At 38.5% G+C, this 19,364-nt stretch overlaps 1 protein-coding gene across 2 annotated transcripts; it reads right to left on the bottom strand.

Annotated features, from left to right (window-relative positions):
* Positions 1-11,134: 11,134 nt before the first annotated feature.
* Positions 11,135-19,030, bottom strand: FGG (fibrinogen gamma chain). 2 transcript variants are annotated; one of them, XM_004017182.4, is made up of 10 exons: positions 18,909-19,030; positions 18,765-18,809; positions 18,402-18,585; positions 18,197-18,290; positions 16,571-16,701; positions 16,141-16,274; positions 15,046-15,230; positions 13,335-13,612; positions 11,861-12,027; positions 11,135-11,356 (listed from the first exon to the last, which is right to left on the bottom strand). In XM_004017182.4, the coding sequence occupies exons 1-10, from the start codon at positions 18,978-18,980 to the stop codon at positions 11,342-11,344; spliced, it is 1,305 nt and encodes a 434-aa protein (XP_004017231.1). In that variant the 5' UTR covers positions 18,981-19,030; the 3' UTR covers positions 11,135-11,341. The 2 variants fall into 2 exon arrangements, with proteins under 2 accessions (XP_004017231.1, XP_011952709.1); XM_012097319.4 differs by having other exon boundaries at positions 11,135-12,027.
* Positions 19,031-19,364: the final 334 nt, after the last annotated feature.

Here is a 19,364-nt window from a genome sequence, read left to right as displayed (position 1 = left end):
GAAGCCTGGTGTGATTGTGTGAGAGTCCTGGTACAAGGCAGAGCCTTCCCACACCACCTGCTCCATGGAAGCTTCTTTGTCTGACCAGGCTCACCACTGATGTGGCTTTCTCGGGTTTCTAGAGGCAGCCGCAGAGCTCAGAGAGAGCCTTGGAGCCTTATCTGGATTCCGGAGGGCAATGATTCCATGGAAAACTGGGTGACACTTGTCTACAGTGGTTGAACTAGCAAAATGCCAGGAATATGTAGGACCCAAGACTGACTTCCCTAGATGTTTTCCTCTGCCCAAAGTGTCTTTCTTGGAGGTGAGCATGGAATATGGAAAAAGTTCCCAGAGAGTGATCTGGTGAACTTCAGATGACTTGGTTAGACAGAATCTGATTGAAAGTAAACTAAAAGAAACCAGTTTGGCTGAATGCCAGCACTCTGGTGCCATGTCCAGCCATTTCCAAGCAGCACCTGGGGCACCCTCGTTGCTATTCCATGGCTCCTTCAGGTGTCTGCACGTCTCACTCCCTTGCTTCATCTAGGGCTCTGCTCAGATAACACCTTTTTGGAGAGGCCTCTTTTGACCACCCTACCTAAAGGGCAGCCACCCTCACATGCTTTTTTTTTTAACCTGAGTTGGTTTTCATTCATTTTCTTTTATCACTACTGGACAGTATAGATGGGAAAGTTGTTTATTTTTTGTCTCTTCCACACTATGTTTCTGAAGCTGAGGCACACTGCCTACTACAATGCCAGGCGCAGAGTAAGTACTATTAAGTATAAATAGAAAGTTCCTGTGTTATCTCTCCAGTACCAGAGTTCCCTAACCAAGCACTTCTGGGGGACTCTTCAGCCTGGCACTGCGAAAATGAACACCAGGCTAGGTTCTTTATCTCATGTGCGTGCTAAGTTTCTTTAGTCATATCTGACTCTTTGCAACCCTATGGACCCTATGCCAAGCTCCTCTGTCCATGGGATTCTTCAAGCAAGAATATTGGAATGGGTTGCTGGGCTCTCCTCCAGGGGATCTTCCCTACCCAGGGATCAAACCAGCGTCTCTTATATATTCTGCCTTGGCAGGTAGGTTCTTTATTAGTAGCACCACCTGGGAAGCCCTCTTTATCTCATGAACAAGCCTTGTTATCAGCCATGGAGAAGCAGGTTTTGCTTAGACAGAAAGGCATGGAGGTGAATAGGCAGTGAATTATACAAGGCATATCATTTTTTTATTGAGGTGTAGATGATGTCCAATATTATGTGTTTCAGATACACAACATATTGTTTCACAATTTTTAAAGATTATAGCCATTTACATTTATTATAAAATATTGGCTATATTCCTATGTTGTACAATATATAGGAGTATAATTTTTTCAATTAATTAACTTATCTTAATTGGAGGTTAATTACTTTACAATATTGTATTGGTTTTGCCATAAAATCATATGACAATAAGGATATCTTTACAGGAGTAAAAATGGGGAAAAAATTGAGAATTTTCCAATTTCTTAAGCCAAAACCACTCTGTATTGCATTTTCCCCACAGATTACTATAGTCTATTTTCTTTAGCTCTGATGAGATAAATGTTTCCTTCATTAATATAATTTTCCACAAATTATAAGTATCTAAATACAGAATCCACATATATGTTATGCCATCACACCTGGCAGGACTATAATAGTTCCTATTTGTATGATATATAATGTATGTAAAAAGAGTAGAAATTCTATAACTGTAATTATGTTTCACTTTTAAACTATATGCACACATTAAAATTTATATAGGAGGGTATAATACATAGCCAGCCATCTAGATATTTGCCCTTGTAAAAGCATAACTTTAAAATACAAATGAAGCAAAATAAAGCAACCCTCTGCTTTCTTCTGAAAGGGGTATTTGTCCTTACTGGGGCTACATCCCGGAAAGGAGGACATCCCTTCCTTCACCAGTTTATTTCAGATGTATTAAATTCTGAGTTCCGTGCATTTATTCATTTGTTTGAGAATAATAAACATTCACTGTATATCTTCCATTCGCCAGTCCTGCATGCTATGTTCCTGAGATGGAAAGGCAAATAATGTCCAGTCTGGTACATTCAGGTCGCTTGCAGGTGGAGAACAAATAGATACATGTGCAGCTAAGAAGTTAAACCATATAAAATTGCCATTTTTGTAGATCAAAATGATTAATGTCTCAATTTCAGTCGGTTTAATCTGATACAAAACAATGGAAAAAACTCCATGAGGTAAGTTCAAAGTACTTTTGAACACAGAGATTGAAATAGTGTTTCTGCATTACTTTCTGTCATATTTTTTATAAAGTATTCCTTAAAATATCAGATTTAGTTTATGTCTAAAAATGAAAGTTACCTCTTAAAAAATACATCTTTTAGCACAAACACTTGTATGAATATGTATCTTTATTAGTCTCCTAATAACAAGAACATAATGGTACTTTGACAGGAAATATTTTGTTAAAATAGTATTTAGTGCATAATTGGAAAGTAGCACAATTAATTTCTATATTTTGAAATGTCTAAATTACCAAAATATAAGAGATCCTGGCACTTATACTACTCTTTTGGCACCTCTGGCTCAGGTTTTTTGTTTTTTTGCCTTGGGTTTTGACAGCAGTGACTGATCTGTAAAGGATTTACTGGAAAAGGTTGGCAAGGCTACTTAGCTTTGTGTATCTTATTTTCTCTCCTTGTCTCCTGAATTTCAAGCAAAATTGCAAAAGCTTGTTTTTAACCAATCTGGTTACTGTGAAAGGTGAATAGATTAGTATCACGATCTATCTGAAAGTGACTAATGGGCTTTTTACTTTCAGAACTCATCAATACTCTGACTGCAGATGGTTTTCCTGAAAGTTACAGCTGTAGAAAGAAGATGAGAATTTCCTTAAATACACAGAAATGATTCTGAGCTACACTTATGAAAGTGAGGATGGAAAAAAAGAGTTTTGATCATTCCTGATTCCATCACAGTGTGTTTCTCTTTAATCTCTCTATTTATGAAAGGAATCTACTTTGTTTTTTAAATTAAACTACCCCCAGATTAATAGCCATTTAACTGAATATGTTTCAGCATTTTTGGAATTAAATTTCATAATGTTCCAATAATAAAATAATCATTTTATTTTTTTGTCCTTATGCATGATTTTCATGGTCTTTTACTTATGTGCTTTTAATCAAGTTTCCCCTAAGTCATTGTGTGTGTGTGTGCTGTGTATATATGTATGCTTGAGGAGTGTGTGTGAGAGAGAGAGGTGAAAGTGTGGTCCCTTAAGTGTGGCCAGTGCTTCATTTCCTTTGGTTTTGAACCCAGGTCTCCTGGATTGCAAGCAGTCTCCTGCACTGCAGGTGGATGCTACCAACTAAGCCACCAGGGAAGCCCTTTTAACTATATTATCAATTAAATAATTCATTTTTCAAGATTAATCAATTTTACTTACAATGTACTTAGCTAAATTTTGCTGGAAATATCATTTTTTGTTGACTGTGTATTAAGGTATAAATGGTATTTTTGAAAAGTAAAACCATTATTCAGGTGAATAATCAAGTGATGTGTTAATATCAACAACATGAATTCATCTCAACCTCATACAGCTTAAATTCATTTAATTTGGCACACTTCTCTGATTTCACTGTGGTTCTTCTATTAAATATAGCAAACATGATCTATCAGTTGGTATTTATTTAATAGTCATGTATTGAGGTCTGGGAAAAGAGTATCTGTAAGGTATTTAGACTTTCCATAGCCAGGAATTTATGAAAATTATGGTTTAATTTAATTATTAAGACTGATTTACTTCTTCATGATTCTTCTACTTTTAATGGACAATTTTATAATAAAAAAAAAAGAAGGCATTTGGGTAAAATTTTGCTTAGACAAAAGTCAACAAAAAAAAGTATGGAGCATTGAAACCCAAATTGACAAGTATACCACGGTATATTTCTCTAAACAGTCAAGTTCATAAACAATAGGGAAAGACTAAGAAACTGTTGCCAAAACTGACTAAGGAGATAAGACAACTAAACGTAGTGTATCCCAGATCAGACCCTGGAACAGAAAAAAGGGCATTAGTGTAAAAACTGATGAAATCTGAATAAAGCATGGAAGTTAGGTAAGAGTAACTACTAGGATTGGTTTCTTAAGTTTTGACAAACAAGCTTTGGTGATATCAGATGCTTAACATTAAAGGAACTGGGTGATAGAGATAGGGGACTCTCTGTCGTATCTTCTTTTCTGCAAATAAAAAATAATTTGGAAATTTAAAATTTATTAAAATATATGGGTCAAAAAGTTAAAGTTTTAAGATTATGTTTCCAAACTTAACCAACATTAGATTCAAATCTCATGCAACAATACCAATCTTAACAGCACAAAGCAATTCAATTTTGTCTTTGTCTCTGGAGCAGTTTCATATATGATCTCATTTGACCCTTCCCATAGCTTTGTGGTATAAAAAGAGCAAATTAGGAAGGAGAACATTTTCAGTACAAGGTCACTTAAATGTTAGGTCATTTTTTTTCTAAGTCACACTGTAACTAGTTAGTCATCCCTGGGGATTTGAAAGAGGTCACATTCATTGCGGAGTAGAATCTGCCCTACTCTGTTTATTTAAGAAGGGTCAACATACAGATTTATTCAGGGAGGGTTCCCATCTACCTTGGCTTACTTCATGCTTTGTTACCAGCAAAAGCAAACCTAGATTAGGACTTGGGAAATGGGAGAGAGGGCCAAGAATACTGGATTTGGGATTTGGAAAAGACAATTTTGAGCCAGTTGTAGACCTGATTATATGTCATGATCTGAATTTATCTACTTGGGCTTTCAACTATTTCCCAGTGAAACTGAGATTAACAAGAGCTTGAAATTTCACCATCCAGCCTTCCCCAAAGGCTTTCAAACCTGCTACAGAAGTATGCTGTACCAGCCAGCAGTCACCCCTAGTATCAGTGCTCAAGATTAGCCATTTAAGCCAAACCTTGTGTTTACAAGGCCAATCCTTATCTATCTTTAGTTCATTTTCCTTATTAAAGGAAAAATATTAATGCTCTTCTTGAAAGCAGATCATTATTGGAGAGTGGTTTTGATTTAGGTACATGGGACCATTACTTGTCTGATAATTCCTTTGTCCCAAAGTAATTTGTGAACTCTGTCTCAAGAATAAGATCATCAAAATTATGTTCTTTGATCATAATGAAATGAACTTAGATATTAATTAAAAATACAGTTTTAAAAATCACCAGCTTTGGGGTCAAATAATATTCACTTTGTAAGACTTGGAATCAAAAGGAGATTAAGAGAAGTTACCAAATACTCAGATTGTAGATAGAGCTTAACAGTGCTGAATGGAAAAAGCAGTAAGCACAATAAAGACCTTAGTAGTGCTTCTCAAATTGTGGTAAAGGACCAGCTTCATTAAATTTCTAATGAGTCACAGGCCTATTAGACCATAAAATGCAATAAAAATAATTATTAGTAAAACAAAGTGTAAAAAAGCAAGGATATACAAAATATAGGTCAATTTTTATTATTAGATTCCAAAGGCATATAATTACATTTGAATAAATATAATCATCACATACAAAATATAGGAGAAACATTTCTACACTAATTCTCAATTTTTTTGCTTATCGTACTGCTGACTTGTAACAAAAAATTTGGGGATCAGCATTCTAAGTCACACTGATTTACAGCACAATGCCATTTATATAATTTTAAATGCATAGCACAAAAGAATATGTACAAATGAAGAAACACACACCAAGTCTATTACAATGGTTGTTTATTATAAGGAGTAAAGAGAAAAAAAGGAAATTTGAATGAAAGAGACTCAATAAATCAGAGTGACCTGACACAGATGTGTGTGAATTAGTCATGCTAGAAGCATGACTAATTCAACTTTGGGGTGCCCAGACGGTGCAGTGGTAAAGAATCTGCCTCCCAGTGAGGGTTCCATCCCTGGGTTGGGAAGATCCCCTGAAGGAGGAAATGGCAACCCACTCCAGTGTAGTTTTGCCTGGAAAAGTCCATGGACAAAGAAGCCTGGTGGGGTTGCGGTCCACAGCATCGCAGAGTCCAAACACGACTGAGCAACTGAGCACAACTCAATTTCTGCCTCTGGAGCACACACACACACACACACACACACACACACACACACACACTGAAAAGGTATATGATTGTCTTTCCCACACTCTAGGTCTCTTTATCCTTAGCTTATATTTTCTATTTATTTTAACTGAATTGCAGGCAGATTCCTTACCGCTGAGCCATGAGGGAAGCCCAAGGAACTTAAGAGGTATATTTAAAACTCTTGATATTGTTCAATAAAGTATTGCTCTTGTCTGCTGATTAAAGAACTCTGCCTTGTAGTTCATGATCAGAAATCATAGTATCGGTGCATCTGTATCAATACCTTCCTTTTTAGAAGCTTCCCTGAGTGTTTTCTTCAGAGTATGTGGCTGTACACATCTGCTTTGTACTTAGCCACCTCCCTGCTTTGCAGTGACCTGAGTTTTGTATGCCTGGAAAGTGAGGGGAAAGCTTGTGGAATCTGTGACTTGAGTTGTGTAGAAAAGTAATCCGTCCCTAGGATGCTACAAACTCTTTGTTTCACCTAAAAGTATATTTTTAAAAAAATTGAGTTATCAAGATAATCCTCTCATTTCTATTTGTGGAGACATAAAATAGAGGAAAACAACAGAAAGGGAAAGACTAGAGATCTCTTCAAGAAAATTAGAGATACCAGGGGAAATTTTCATGTAAAGATGGGCAAAATAAAGGACAGAAATTGTATGGACCTAACGGAAGCAGAAGATATTAAGAAGAGGTGGCAAGAATAAACAGAAGAACTGTACAAAAAAGATTTTCACGACCCAGATCATCATGATAGTGTGATCACTCACCTAGAGCCAGACATCCTGGAAAGGGAAGTCAAGTGAGCCTTAGAAAGCATCACTACAAACAAAGCTAGTGGAGGTGATGGCATTCCAGTTGAGTTATTTCAAATCCTGAAAGATGATGCTGTGAAAGTGCTGCACTTAATATGCCAGCAAATTTGGATAACTCAGTAGTGGCCACAGGACTGGAAAAGGTCAGTTTTCATTCCAATCCCAAAGAAAGGCAATGCCAAAGAATGCTCAAACTACCGCACAATTGCACTCATCTCACATGCTAGTAAAGTAATGCTCAAAATTCTCCAAGCCAGGCTTTAGCAATACGTGAACTGTGAACTTCCTGATGTTCAAGCTGGTTTTAGAAAAGGCAGAGGAGCCAGAGATCAAATTGCCAACATCTGCTAGATCGTGGAAAAAGCAAGAGAGTTCCAGAAAAGCATCTATTTCTGCTTTATTGACTATGCCAAAGCCTTTGACTGTGTGGATCACAATCAACTGTGGAAAATTCTGAAAGAGATGGGAATACCAGACCATCTAACCTGCCTCTTGAGAAATCTGTATGCAGGTCAGGAAGCAACAGTTAGAATTGGACATGGAACAACAGACTGGTTCCAAATAGGAAAAGGAGTACGTCAAGGCTGTATATTGTCACCCTGCTTATTTAACTTCTATGCAGAGTACATCATGAGAAATGCTGGGCTGGAGGAAGCACAAGCTGGAATCAAGATTGCCGGGAGAAATATCAATAACCTCAGATATGCAAATGACACCGCCTTTATGGCAGAAAGTGAAAAGAACTAAAAAGCCTCTTGGTGAAAGTGAAAGAGGAGAGTGAAAAAGTTGGCTTAAAGCTCAACATTTAGCAAATGAAGATCATGGCATCTGGTCCCATCACTTCATGGGAAATAGATGGGGAAACAGTGTCAGACTTTTTTTTTTTGGCTCCAAAATCACTGCAGATGATGACTGCAGCCATGAAATTAAAAGACACTTACTCCTTGGAAGGAAAGTTATGACCAACCTAGATAGCATATTGAGAAGCAGAGACATTACTTTGCCAACAAAGGTCCGTCTAGTCAAGGCTATGGTTTTTTCCAGTAGTCATGTATGGATGTGAGAGTTGGACTGTGAAGAAAGCTGAGTGCCAAAGAATTGATGCTTTTGAACTGTGGTGTTGGAGAAGACTCTTGAGAGTCCCTTGGACTGCAAGGAGATCCAACCAGTCCATTCTAAAGGAGATCAGACCTGGGTGTTCTTTGGAAGGAATAATGCTAAAGCTGAAGCTCTAGTACTTTGGCCACCTCATGTGAAGTGTTGACTCATTGGAAAAGACTCTGATGCTGGAGGGATTGAGGGCAGGAGGAGAAGGGGACCACAAAGGATGAGATGGCTGGATGGCATCACTGACTCGATGGACATGGGTTTGGGTAAACTCTGAGAGTTGGTCATGGACAGGGAGGCCTGGTGTGCTGCAATTCATGGGGTTGCAAAGAGTCAGACATGACTGAGCGATGGAACTGAACTGAATTGAATCCAATTGAGTCTCTAATTATATGTCTTGTTTTATTTCTTAAGCTATGAGTTTGAACAAGCTTCAGGAGTTGGTGATGGACAGGGAAGCCCACTGCAGTCCATGGGGTCTCAAAGAGTTGAACACGACTGAGTGACTGAACTGAACACTTTGGTGTTCACCGCTGAATATTAATAACCAAACAAGTAAAAACTTGAAATTCATCTGTTTATCTCTATGTAACTGAATTTTAAACTAACTAGAGAACTATTAATAATTTGTGGTTTTGCTCAGTTACTCAATCTGTCCAGCTCTTTTTGACCCCATGGACTTAACCCACCAAGCTCCTCTGTCCATGAGGATTCTCCAGGCAAGAATCCTGGAGTGGCTTGCCAATTTCCTCCTCCAGGGGATCTTCCCAACCCAAGGAGCAAACCTCCGTCTCCTGTGGTTTCTGCATTGGCAAGTAGATTCTTTACCACTGAACCACCTTGGAAACAAAACTAACAATATTTTGTTTGTAAAGACTTGGGCTCCATCCCTGGGCTGGGAAGACCCTCTGGAGGAGGGCATGGCAACTCACTCCAGTATTCTTGCCTGGAGGATTCCCATGGATAGAGGAGCCTGGTGGGCTATAGTCCATGGAGTCGCAAAGTCAGACACTAAGCACAGCACATAACAAGACAAATAGTGAAGAGGTATAAAGTGAAGTCGCTCAGTTGTGTCTGACTCTTTGCAAACCCATGAACTGTAGCCCCCCAGGCTCCTCCATCCCTGAGAATCTCTAGGCAAGAATACTGGAGTGGGTTGCCATTTCCTTCTCCATCGGATCTTCCCAACCCAGGATCAAACCTGGGTGTCCTACATTGTAGGCAGACGCTTTACCATCTGAGCTACCAGGGAAGCCCGTGAAGAGGTATTGAAGAAAGCTAGAAGCCCCTTCCCATCAATCAATCCTGAATTACCCAACATGCAGACCATGTATGTACTCTGGACACTCCAAAAACAGGGGCTCCAAATGTTTATGAAAAAATGTTATAATTGATATTTGAGGAGAAGCATTGGAAAAGTGATCATGAGAAAATCAGAAACTTTTGGACCTGTATATTTATTTTGTTTAGCATTTTCTTAAGTTTTATAGATCAGTTGGAGGAGAACAATATACAAATAAGGCAAGTATGTCAAGACTACATTCTACTCAAGATGTATATGCAAATGTACTTTTCCATACTTCTCACTGTAAAGTTGTTTTTCATCTTAAAGTTTCACATATTATTTAGTAAATGCTTCTATGTTCATACAGAGATATTATACTTATGTAATCATTGCATTCATTGTAATCATTGTACTAATAAATCACCTTGCTTGTTCATTTTTCCAATGTTAATATTTTCTAAATTTCCCACTGCTAATAAGTATTTATTTAATATTTAAATAATTATTTACATTTCTGCATAGAGCTATTTTCTTTTTCAAAAGTAATTTCCTTCAGATAAATCCCTGGAGTGATATTGTTATACTAAAACTTATTAATATTCACACAACTGTTCTATGATCAAATAGCTCACCCAAAGGATTTGAATATTCTCAAGGGTAGATTGTATGCATTCTGTATTTAGAGGTGGTTTGGAGCATGATGAGTTGGAAACAGGTAAGGTTGGGAGCATGTTGAATACAAGAAGGAGGCAATTGTCATTATCCTGGCAAGAGATATATTTCCCAACTAGAATGCTGGCAGTGAGTATAGAGAAGGAAATGACTATAGTAAATATTCAGGAGGTAGATTTGACAGACTTGATGATGCAGGGAGGGAGGAATAAGGAAGACTTACTCTTGGCTTCTGGAACTTGAGAACTAGATGGAACAGAACAGTACTGGGAGAAAGGAGGATGCTACTATGGCCAGCGCAGGGGCTGGTACAATGAAGGCACTCGATAAATAGTTGAAAGAATGCTTCATGCATACGTGAATGAGTGCTACAGACAATCAATCTTGTTACTATTTCCCCAAAGTCTCACAAGTATTTGATTGTATACCTATAAGTTGACTTACTGTTTATCTCTTCGATAGGATGCTTTTAAAATCAAGATTCATGAAAACAAAGAAGTGAGAGAATTAGGAAAGAAACTGTGAAAGGGAAGGGAATCCAAAGTCAATCCTCAGGACTTCAGAACAACCAGATCTTCCCCTGCCTAAAAGGAGTCACTTTTTACAGTCAGCCTTATACCAGCTTATGAGACGCAGCTGTTCCTTACCAAAACTGGAGATTCTTGATCTCCGGTTATTGCAATAATGGCTTCATTCCACTTAACTTGTCCAGCAGTGAGGGGCTGGGCAGATTGCTCCCTGGAGCTATGTGCTCTGAGTTGCAGTTCTCTCTAAGGGCCCACATTTGGCCACAGGAGCCTGGAGCTCAAGGGCTTTGCTGAGAGAATCCCCAGACAGCCTTGTCTCCAGCTGCATTTCAGGTACCATCAACCATTGTGTGACTGTGACTTGTGTTTGTGTTTTTATATCAAGCTTTGTCATTTGGGATTCTGTATATTTCTGTATTTGTCTTATAAGCCCTGGAGGGCAAAAGCCATGATTTCTATTGCCTTTGTAACTCCCCAAGAGTCAGGTAATGTTGAGCAAAAAGTGAGGACTAAGCAACTACTGATGATTGCCTAACTGTATTAAATTGAAGGAAAGTGATGGTTTTTAATGGTCAATAAAAGGTACCACATATCTAGTCTTAGGAAACAAAATATTTATTGAAATGGTATGTAGATAAATTATCACCGGCATAAAACTGTTAGTGGAGTTTTCAACATAGGTTCTTTTTACTCTTAAAATGAAGTGAGGCTTTGCAAGTCCATTGTCCCATAGGAAAAATATTATCTTTTTCTTTTCAGATAAAGTTCTTTAAAAAAGTAAATCACTTTTGAAATGGTCTTTTATACGTCTCCAGCCTATGATCAAAACAAAAAATACATTAAAAAGATATAATTATCTCCATTAAAAAAGAATAATTAAATAGGAATGATTTAGAGGTAATGAAATACTTAGGCATTTGAATTCCTAAAGTCTGCTCCTGTTATATTAGTAGATACTGAACTATTTTTAAAATAATTTAAAAAATCACAAAGACACAATTATGTGTGATCATTAAAATGTACAATATCACAATGAATTTATTATATATTTAGGAAATAAGCTAAAATATTATCTCATCAAATAGACAAATTTATAATAACTCTGTGTTTAGTAACTTGGAAATACAGTTCAAAGTGAGTTTTAATTGCCATTCAGGGCTAAATATCCTTAAAGAAAGACTTATAATTAATAAATATGGTAAGAGAAAACGAGGAGGAAAGTTCAGGAAAGTTTCTGCAACTTTGTGGGTTAACAGAATGAATAGCTCAAGGTAAAATGGCTTAGTCGTATTCTATTTCAACGTGATGTTCCACTCCGACCTTTTTGGCTCCCCCCAGATGGTGCTGCTGTCCATCAATGGCAAGTCTGTTAAATGGGATTATCTTCATGGTGGTTTTCTTCATGGAATACCACCTGGATTTCCAAGTGGCCCAAATAATGCCATTATCATAACCATTAGGAGTAGATGATTTTGAGTAAGTGCCACCTGAAACAAACCACAGATCTGCGTATCACCACTCTGGAATCTCCTCCCCTCAGACAGTCCATAAAGAGCTGTCTGTTATGAAGGCCACTGTCATTTACATCAGATTTATAGTGCTATCTACTAACTGAAAATATCCGTAGAGACTCAAATTCTAGATTTACAATTGACATAAACTTATTTATTAGACAAACCATACGTCTGTATTGTGTTTTCTGGCCACACTCTTAATTCAAACGTATCCACTGCTAACAGGGCTAGATTCCTGCATTTCCCTAGTTGGTCTCTCTCCCTAAGCTAAGTCATGCTAGGTTCCGCTATTATGGACCCTCTTCCTGAAAACAGGTTAGAATGGCAGTCATAATTCCTCATCGGTTGGATATAGGTCATCTGAAATCACAATTGTACTGGAAAATATTGGGCTTCCCAGGTGACACAGTGGTAAAGATCCCGCCTGCCAATGCAGAAGACGGAAGAGATTTGGGTTTGATCTCTGCATCAGGAAGATCCCCTAGAGGAGGGCATGGCAACCCACTCCAGTATTCTTGCCTGGCACCTTCCTTGAGAATTTTTTTTCTAATTACATGGTTTGTTGGTGCAAAGATAAGTTAGGTTTCAAAAACTTATTGTGAAAACCGAAAGGTAAATGTATGTAGTTTTAAGAGGACTCCAAGTCACCTCTTGGCTAGGACAGTGCCCTAAGAAGGTAAGATTGCTCATTTTATTGGGTGAGGACTACCCCATGCATACCTGTTGGGGTATTCCAATAGTTTGTCAGTAAGTAAAACTAGTGCTCAGAACTACTCCATCCTTAGGGCAAACTATAGCTTGCCCTCCCTCGTGCTAAAATAAGTATCTACACTCCTCAGGCTGGATTCTTCTCCAACTTTCATGGACCTGTAGACTTGCCAATATATCCCCGCCCTTCACTTAATTCCTCTAGACACTGCTCACTGATTCTATCTGACACACAGCTCATGGGAAGCTGAGCCAGGCTACTGTGTTAACAGCATAGACATGGCAATGTTAGTCCATGCAGATAATATATAGGGTAAGACTAGAGGAGACACCATAACCCAAAGTATCAACCTGGATGGAAGCATCATGAATATCACTGCATAGTTTGCAGCAGGTGGATTTCCTATAGAGGGACCAATTTCACGTATAAGCTAGAATTATCCAATTCTGGCTTAAAATAAAGAACTATATAGCAAGCTCCCAATATCTTTACTAATTATTTCTTACTTGTATTTAATTTTTTAAAAATATAGATCACACACAAATTCATGTATTAAGAGAGAAAGCCATACCTTGATAATAAACTCCATTGAGGTGGCCAGCGTGACATTTGTTCATCCACCAACCAGATCCATCCTGTTCAGCACAGTTGCCATCAAACTTATCATTGTCATTGTCCCAAGTACTGAACTGCATGCCATTATGGGATGTGAAAAACTTGTCACTAGAATCATCGCCAAAATCATAGCCATCAAATGCGTCTCCAGCATCTCCACCAATGAAGTAAGCATATGTCAGGCGGTATTTGTCATTTTCACCCGTCACCTTGAATGAAGCATAATCTGCAGTGCTACAAAGATGGGAATAGAGATCTTAGACCCTGAGCCTTATAAGTCATCTCAGAAGTTCCTTCTTTCATAGGACAGTTGTTAGGAATTTTAAACTTTGCTTCATAAGTCTGAACTGTGGTCACTGAACAAAATTTTTCACAAATCTGGCATGGGATAACAGGTATGGGAAACAGTCTCAAGGTCATCAGCACCACCCAGGATGGGTCTAGAAGCTTTCAGGACATCCAAGGGAAAACTAAAAACCTCAGCTATCCTGAGTGCTTTTTGCCTACAGTATCCTAATATCTAACCCAGATATATGGATGAACCTAATTTCACATTTTTCCCTTTTATCTCAGTATGTAGCATGTACATACAGTTCTCATAAACCACATTAATTATCTGAAAGTGAGTGGCCATTAATTAATGCAGCAAGCTGAAAGGAGCCATAGTTCCACTAGTCACTCATACCATCTAGAGGGTTTTTTCTTTCTGAAGGAAATGTGGGAGTGGCAAGGAGAATTTCCTTGAGCATCACATAAAAGGAGTGATTCCTGTGTAGCCCACAAAACATGAACTGTAGGGTCAGAGAGAGAATCTCCCCTGGAAAATAATTGTACATGAAAGCCAGAATTCTATGGAGGGCAGGGAAGAATGGGCCTTGGTGCATAAACAGAGATTTCCAGAAAATATTGAGCTTCCCTGATCTCCAGGACTTAGGAAATGGGGGATGTTCTCATAGGAGAAGCTCTACTGACTATGGTATTATACTTTCTGGTTAAAAATTTTAAAAGTAAAAATATACATTTGGGCACAGACTATATTTCATCATGTCATAGACATAACAAGAGGGTTGGATATTGTTTTCAATTTCAATGAGGTATACAACACTTAAAGTGCCCAGACAGCTCTGTGCATAGAAGGAACTCTAGCTCACCAAAGGTGTCAGCTGATTTCATTGTAAGGTAGCTCCTGGATTTGATTCCAAGTCATTAAACACTGGGAAATCTTAAAAAGCTAGATTACTTTCCATCCAGGATAGCAGCTTAAGAAGGTGGGTTATAAGAGGTGAACTACCTGAGTTTAAATCCAGTGGATGCAACCTTGGAAAAGTTAATCTGTAAAATGGAATTAATAATAATTCCTGCCTCATGAGCTATTTGGATTTAAGTTATCATTTCATGTGCAATTTATGGTACATAAATGCTCAGGAAATATTAGCTATTGTTTTGTATAATTCCAGGGTAAGTGGATTACAACAGAACACTCAGATCCTGCCTGAATGGGACCTAGTGCCCTGGACTGCCCAAGAGCCAAACTGACTTCTGGGGAACATAGTTGAATGTGCTCTTCACATCTGCCAGACTGTTTTCCCCATTATTCTGCTGAGAGCTAGAAAGTGCCTACTCCAGGGTATCTCTACAACAAAAGTTAGAAGCCCTCTTGATAGTACCTGGTTCTGCCATTCCAGTCCTCCAACTGTATTCTTAATACATAAGGGATAGTAGACTGTGTGCTTATTAAATGAATCTTCTCATTTCCCAGCCAAAATTCTGTGTTTCCAGTAGGAGACAGATGTCCAAACCCTTCTTTATATTGAATCCAGTTTTTCTTGAAATCCACACTGCCATCAAGCCTCTAATTACACAATTGCACGGGCGAAAGGAGAGAATGTATTATCAGTGCACATAAGGAAAACATTATAGCCAGTTTGTCCAAAATATGGAGGCTATGATTTCATCATTTACAAGTGACCCTGGGCTAGCTGCCTAAGCTTGCTCACCTGTCTCTTAAATAGGAATAATGATGCTTACTTCTCAGGGTAGTTTCAGGGATTACACCAGAGAATGTAAAAGTACCCTAGAAGAGGGCCTGGCACATGATAAATTGTAATCTAGTAGTAGTTTTTAAAAGACTCCTAGAGGACTTCAGAACATCAGCTTGACGTTGCTGATTCTTGTACTGATGGTTGAAAAGGTCAGCCGATTGCTCAGCCTGTGTCTACCAGCTAAGCTCCCATCACTCACTTGCTCTGAGTGCCCCCTGCAGCCTTAGCTGTAACAATGGTCAAAGGTAAACAGAATGCAAGAGGATTTGCAGTGATGCCTGGGGCTGGCAAAGGCTACAGAGGGGCCTGGTCATGGAACAGCCTGACTGCACCCCCTGGGGGACACCATCTTCTTGTGATGGGCAGCCCTAGGTCTTGATGTAAATATCGAGAGGTCCCTCTGTCACTATGAGATTGTGATCACGTGCCATCGTGAATCTCCTACAGCAGGGCCAGCATAGTAGAGAACCTATCTCAGTACAGAGTGAAATCAGACTATATCCTGACTCTGTTACTTATTAGTCATGTGACCTTGGGCGAGTTATTTAGCCTCTTGTGCCAAGTTTCCTCCTCTGTAAACAGGAATAAGCAGGCCAAAACCAGCACAATGGAAAGTTGTGAGTGTCACTGAATTAATGCTTACAAGGTGCTTGGAAAAGTATCTGGCATATGGCAGAACAATTAGGTGTCTATTAAATACACAGGGGGAGGGAAAAATACCTTCTGAAACACAGTCCATCCATTTCCAGACCCATCAATTTCACAGTAGACTAAGAACTGCTGCTTAGCTTTCAGAGGTCTGATAAAGTAAAGTCCACTCTCTTTGGCCCCCTTATTGGCAACATCTTGGCAATCTGTAAAAGAAGAAATTTTTATGGTGGTTTGAAATCCAGGTAAGATTGTGTCAGCCTTGAAAATTTTAACATGTCAGAAACTATTCATATCCTGAGAAGTATTTTCTTATTTCTCAATCATTATTCCTTTCAAAGTAAATTTTCAGCTACTCAAGAAAAGTCTAAGCAATTAGACTGTTTATATTTAATGGCTAGACACTGTCCAGTGTATTTGCATACATTCTAATATATATAATCTCCTTTACTTTTTATATCTGCTCTGATGAACTTAATCTCAATATAAACCTTTCACTTACCTCTCCCAGTTACATCATGTATTTTCACTGTATCTTGACAAGGCTCTTGACACTGTTCTTCAAGCTGGCCCACTTTCTGTTTTAGGTTAATGATTTTTTGATTGTTTGAGTTATATATTTCTTGCAAAAATCTACAAGCAAAGTAGATAACAGATTATTCTTTTCAGATGAATAATGTTGTATATTCTTTTAGAAATACCACCTTATTTTCTCAAGAATTATTTCCTGACAAATTACTCCATTCTTGGAAAAAGTTTAAAATGATGTTAATAAATTGAGGTGAATTAAAATTCTAAGCTTTTTGGAAAAGAAAATAACAAAGTCCTTGCCAATAAACCATATCACTGTAAGTGATCATTCTGATTTTCGTTTCTGCATAAAAGGCAACAGATAACAAAGAACACAAGTGATGAGCCTGATTAAGACAACATGGTGATGATTCTTAGGACAATATTCTTAGGGAAGGAAAAGCTCTGTTTAGAAATTCACACATGCTGAAGCACTATTTCTTTTCACTTGTGGATTTAACTGAAGATCTATTTATGGACTTCAGTCTATAACTTACATGGGAAAAGTATCTGGGGTATTATCTTACATAAAAGAAAACAACAGATATTTTCCCCTTCTTCTTAATGTTTCTGTTTACACAGCTTCAGAAAAAGGCTGGGGAAAATGAGAAATCCTGCTTTTGTAGTTCCTCACAGGACTACTTGTCCATATTCTGAAATGACAGAGAACTATTATGCACAAAGACTCTTGTCTCTGAGGTTCTGGATAGACAGACTATTTGACCACTTTTTTCTCTACTGCACTTTGGACGTTTTCTGCACTATAGTCTCCTTCAGTCTTAACGATGGGCAATAATAATGCAAATCATATTGCCAATAATAATGACAATAATGATACTAATAGTATCCCTCTGATACCAAAAAGGCGATAAATCCCTTCTGGGCCACTTCTCCTCAGCCACCATTTATCTCAATTTCTTCTGCTACTTTTAGAATAATTTAGGATAACAATTGAGGAAGAAACTAAAATTGTGTCTGAGACTCAGTGTTCAGGAAGTCTACAGGAGCCTGGGAAGTTGTTAACAGAGACATTTTACTTTCAAGAGAAGGGAGGACAATACCTGATTGCAGGTTCCATGCAACAGGCAGCTCGACAGTGTCTGTCACACAATCTTGTCTCTTACGGCAGGTTCTTTTTTTCTGCTCTACCTTTCAATATGATTTACCAAGATCATTCCTATGTCTCTGCTCACAAATTCCTCACCACCCATTTGTTGACATTTTTATAAAAAGAATTTTATTTTCAACACTCAAATGCCCATCAGTTTGAATTTATGTTGTAAGACAAATTGGAGTGAGGACAAACAGTTTGGCAAATACGGTCACAAGGCGTTTGAAGATGTCTAAAGCATCTTTCTCCCACATGATTATTAAAAAGTGATCACAATCCAATACAACTCATATTGCCTACTTCTATCCCTTTCAAGATGGTCAGGCATCACACCAATTAGATACTACAGCTAGAAAAAGATAAAAAGATTACTTCTACCGAAGTTTGGCATACTGAATAAACCCCAGCTCAGTCTTGGAAAGCAAGCTAAAACAAAAAAATGCTTACCGAATTGTTGATTCATGGTTTGATATCAGTGTTTCATATTTCATAATTTCTTCCATCATTCTCTTGTAATTCTTGGTAGCACTCTCTATGTTACCTGTAATATGGGATCAGAGATATAAAAATACATAAGCAAACAGAACCACTAAAATAACAGCAAAAGCACTTCATAGATGACTCTCTCAGTCAGTGGCAGTTAGAGTCTCACTTGGCTTTGACGGTTCATCAGGGTTATAGCTGATCTTGATTGCTTTGACCAGCTCTGTGGCTTCTGATGTTTTGTTCTCAACCTGATAGAAGATGCCTTCCAAATTTCGTAGATCCTTGTCTACACTGGTTTGGTAATTAGACAGGAAGTCTGCAATTCCACAGGTAGTTGGGCAATAACTACCCTGAAAATACAACAGTGTGATTAAAAAATCCTGATAAATAAAAACAGGTAAAACCTAGACTATGTTTTTAAAAAGTCTAAACTGTCAAATGATATTTGCTAAAGAATCTCTTATAAGGAATAAAAATTTCTCTGCCCAAGTCCAGTTCAAACACAGAGAGAAACATAAAAGTAACTTACAAATCTTTCATCTAAGATGCAGCAATTGTCTCGGGTAGCAACGTACTAGAGGAGGAAAACAGAGAAATCTCACTTGCTTAGCAGAAATTTTCTTATTTTCAAGCTTTCCATGTAAAACATACGTTTTGTAAACAGCACACTTACTGCCAGGCATGCTGAAGAAAGCAATGAAAGAATGTAGAAGATTACACTCGTAGGGTGCGAGGACCAACTCATGGTGTCGGCGGGCCCGGGGCTCCGAGCCTGGAAGGTCAGAACTGTGACTCTCGGGGCTTCAGTTGTCCCTTTATTTAAGCTCCAAGGACGGTAGGACCGCCAGTGGCTGAAGCCGATCACGGGGCCTTCTTACCAGAAGGGCGGGACGTCTTTCCCGTCTCTTCCTCATCCTGGCCCCGGACCAATGTTCAGTCAGGTTACTAGATTCTGCACACGGGGCTAAGCTCCACCTTGCTGGCCCAGCTCAATGCTCGTCCTGGGAAGCCAACTCTCTGCAAAGGCTAGTGAAGCATTGACCGTCGCTAGGAGGAGGGAGAGGGCCCGGGAGGCGGCGTGATGCAACCACTTCCAGGACAGATAGAGCAAACACACACACCGCTGACC

Source organism: Ovis aries, chromosome 17, assembly GCF_016772045.2.
Source record: "Ovis aries strain OAR_USU_Benz2616 breed Rambouillet chromosome 17, ARS-UI_Ramb_v3.0, whole genome shotgun sequence".
In the NCBI taxonomy this organism is placed as follows: domain Eukaryota; kingdom Metazoa; phylum Chordata; class Mammalia; order Artiodactyla; family Bovidae; genus Ovis; species Ovis aries.
This window is presented reverse-complemented; position numbering and strand designations above follow the sequence as displayed.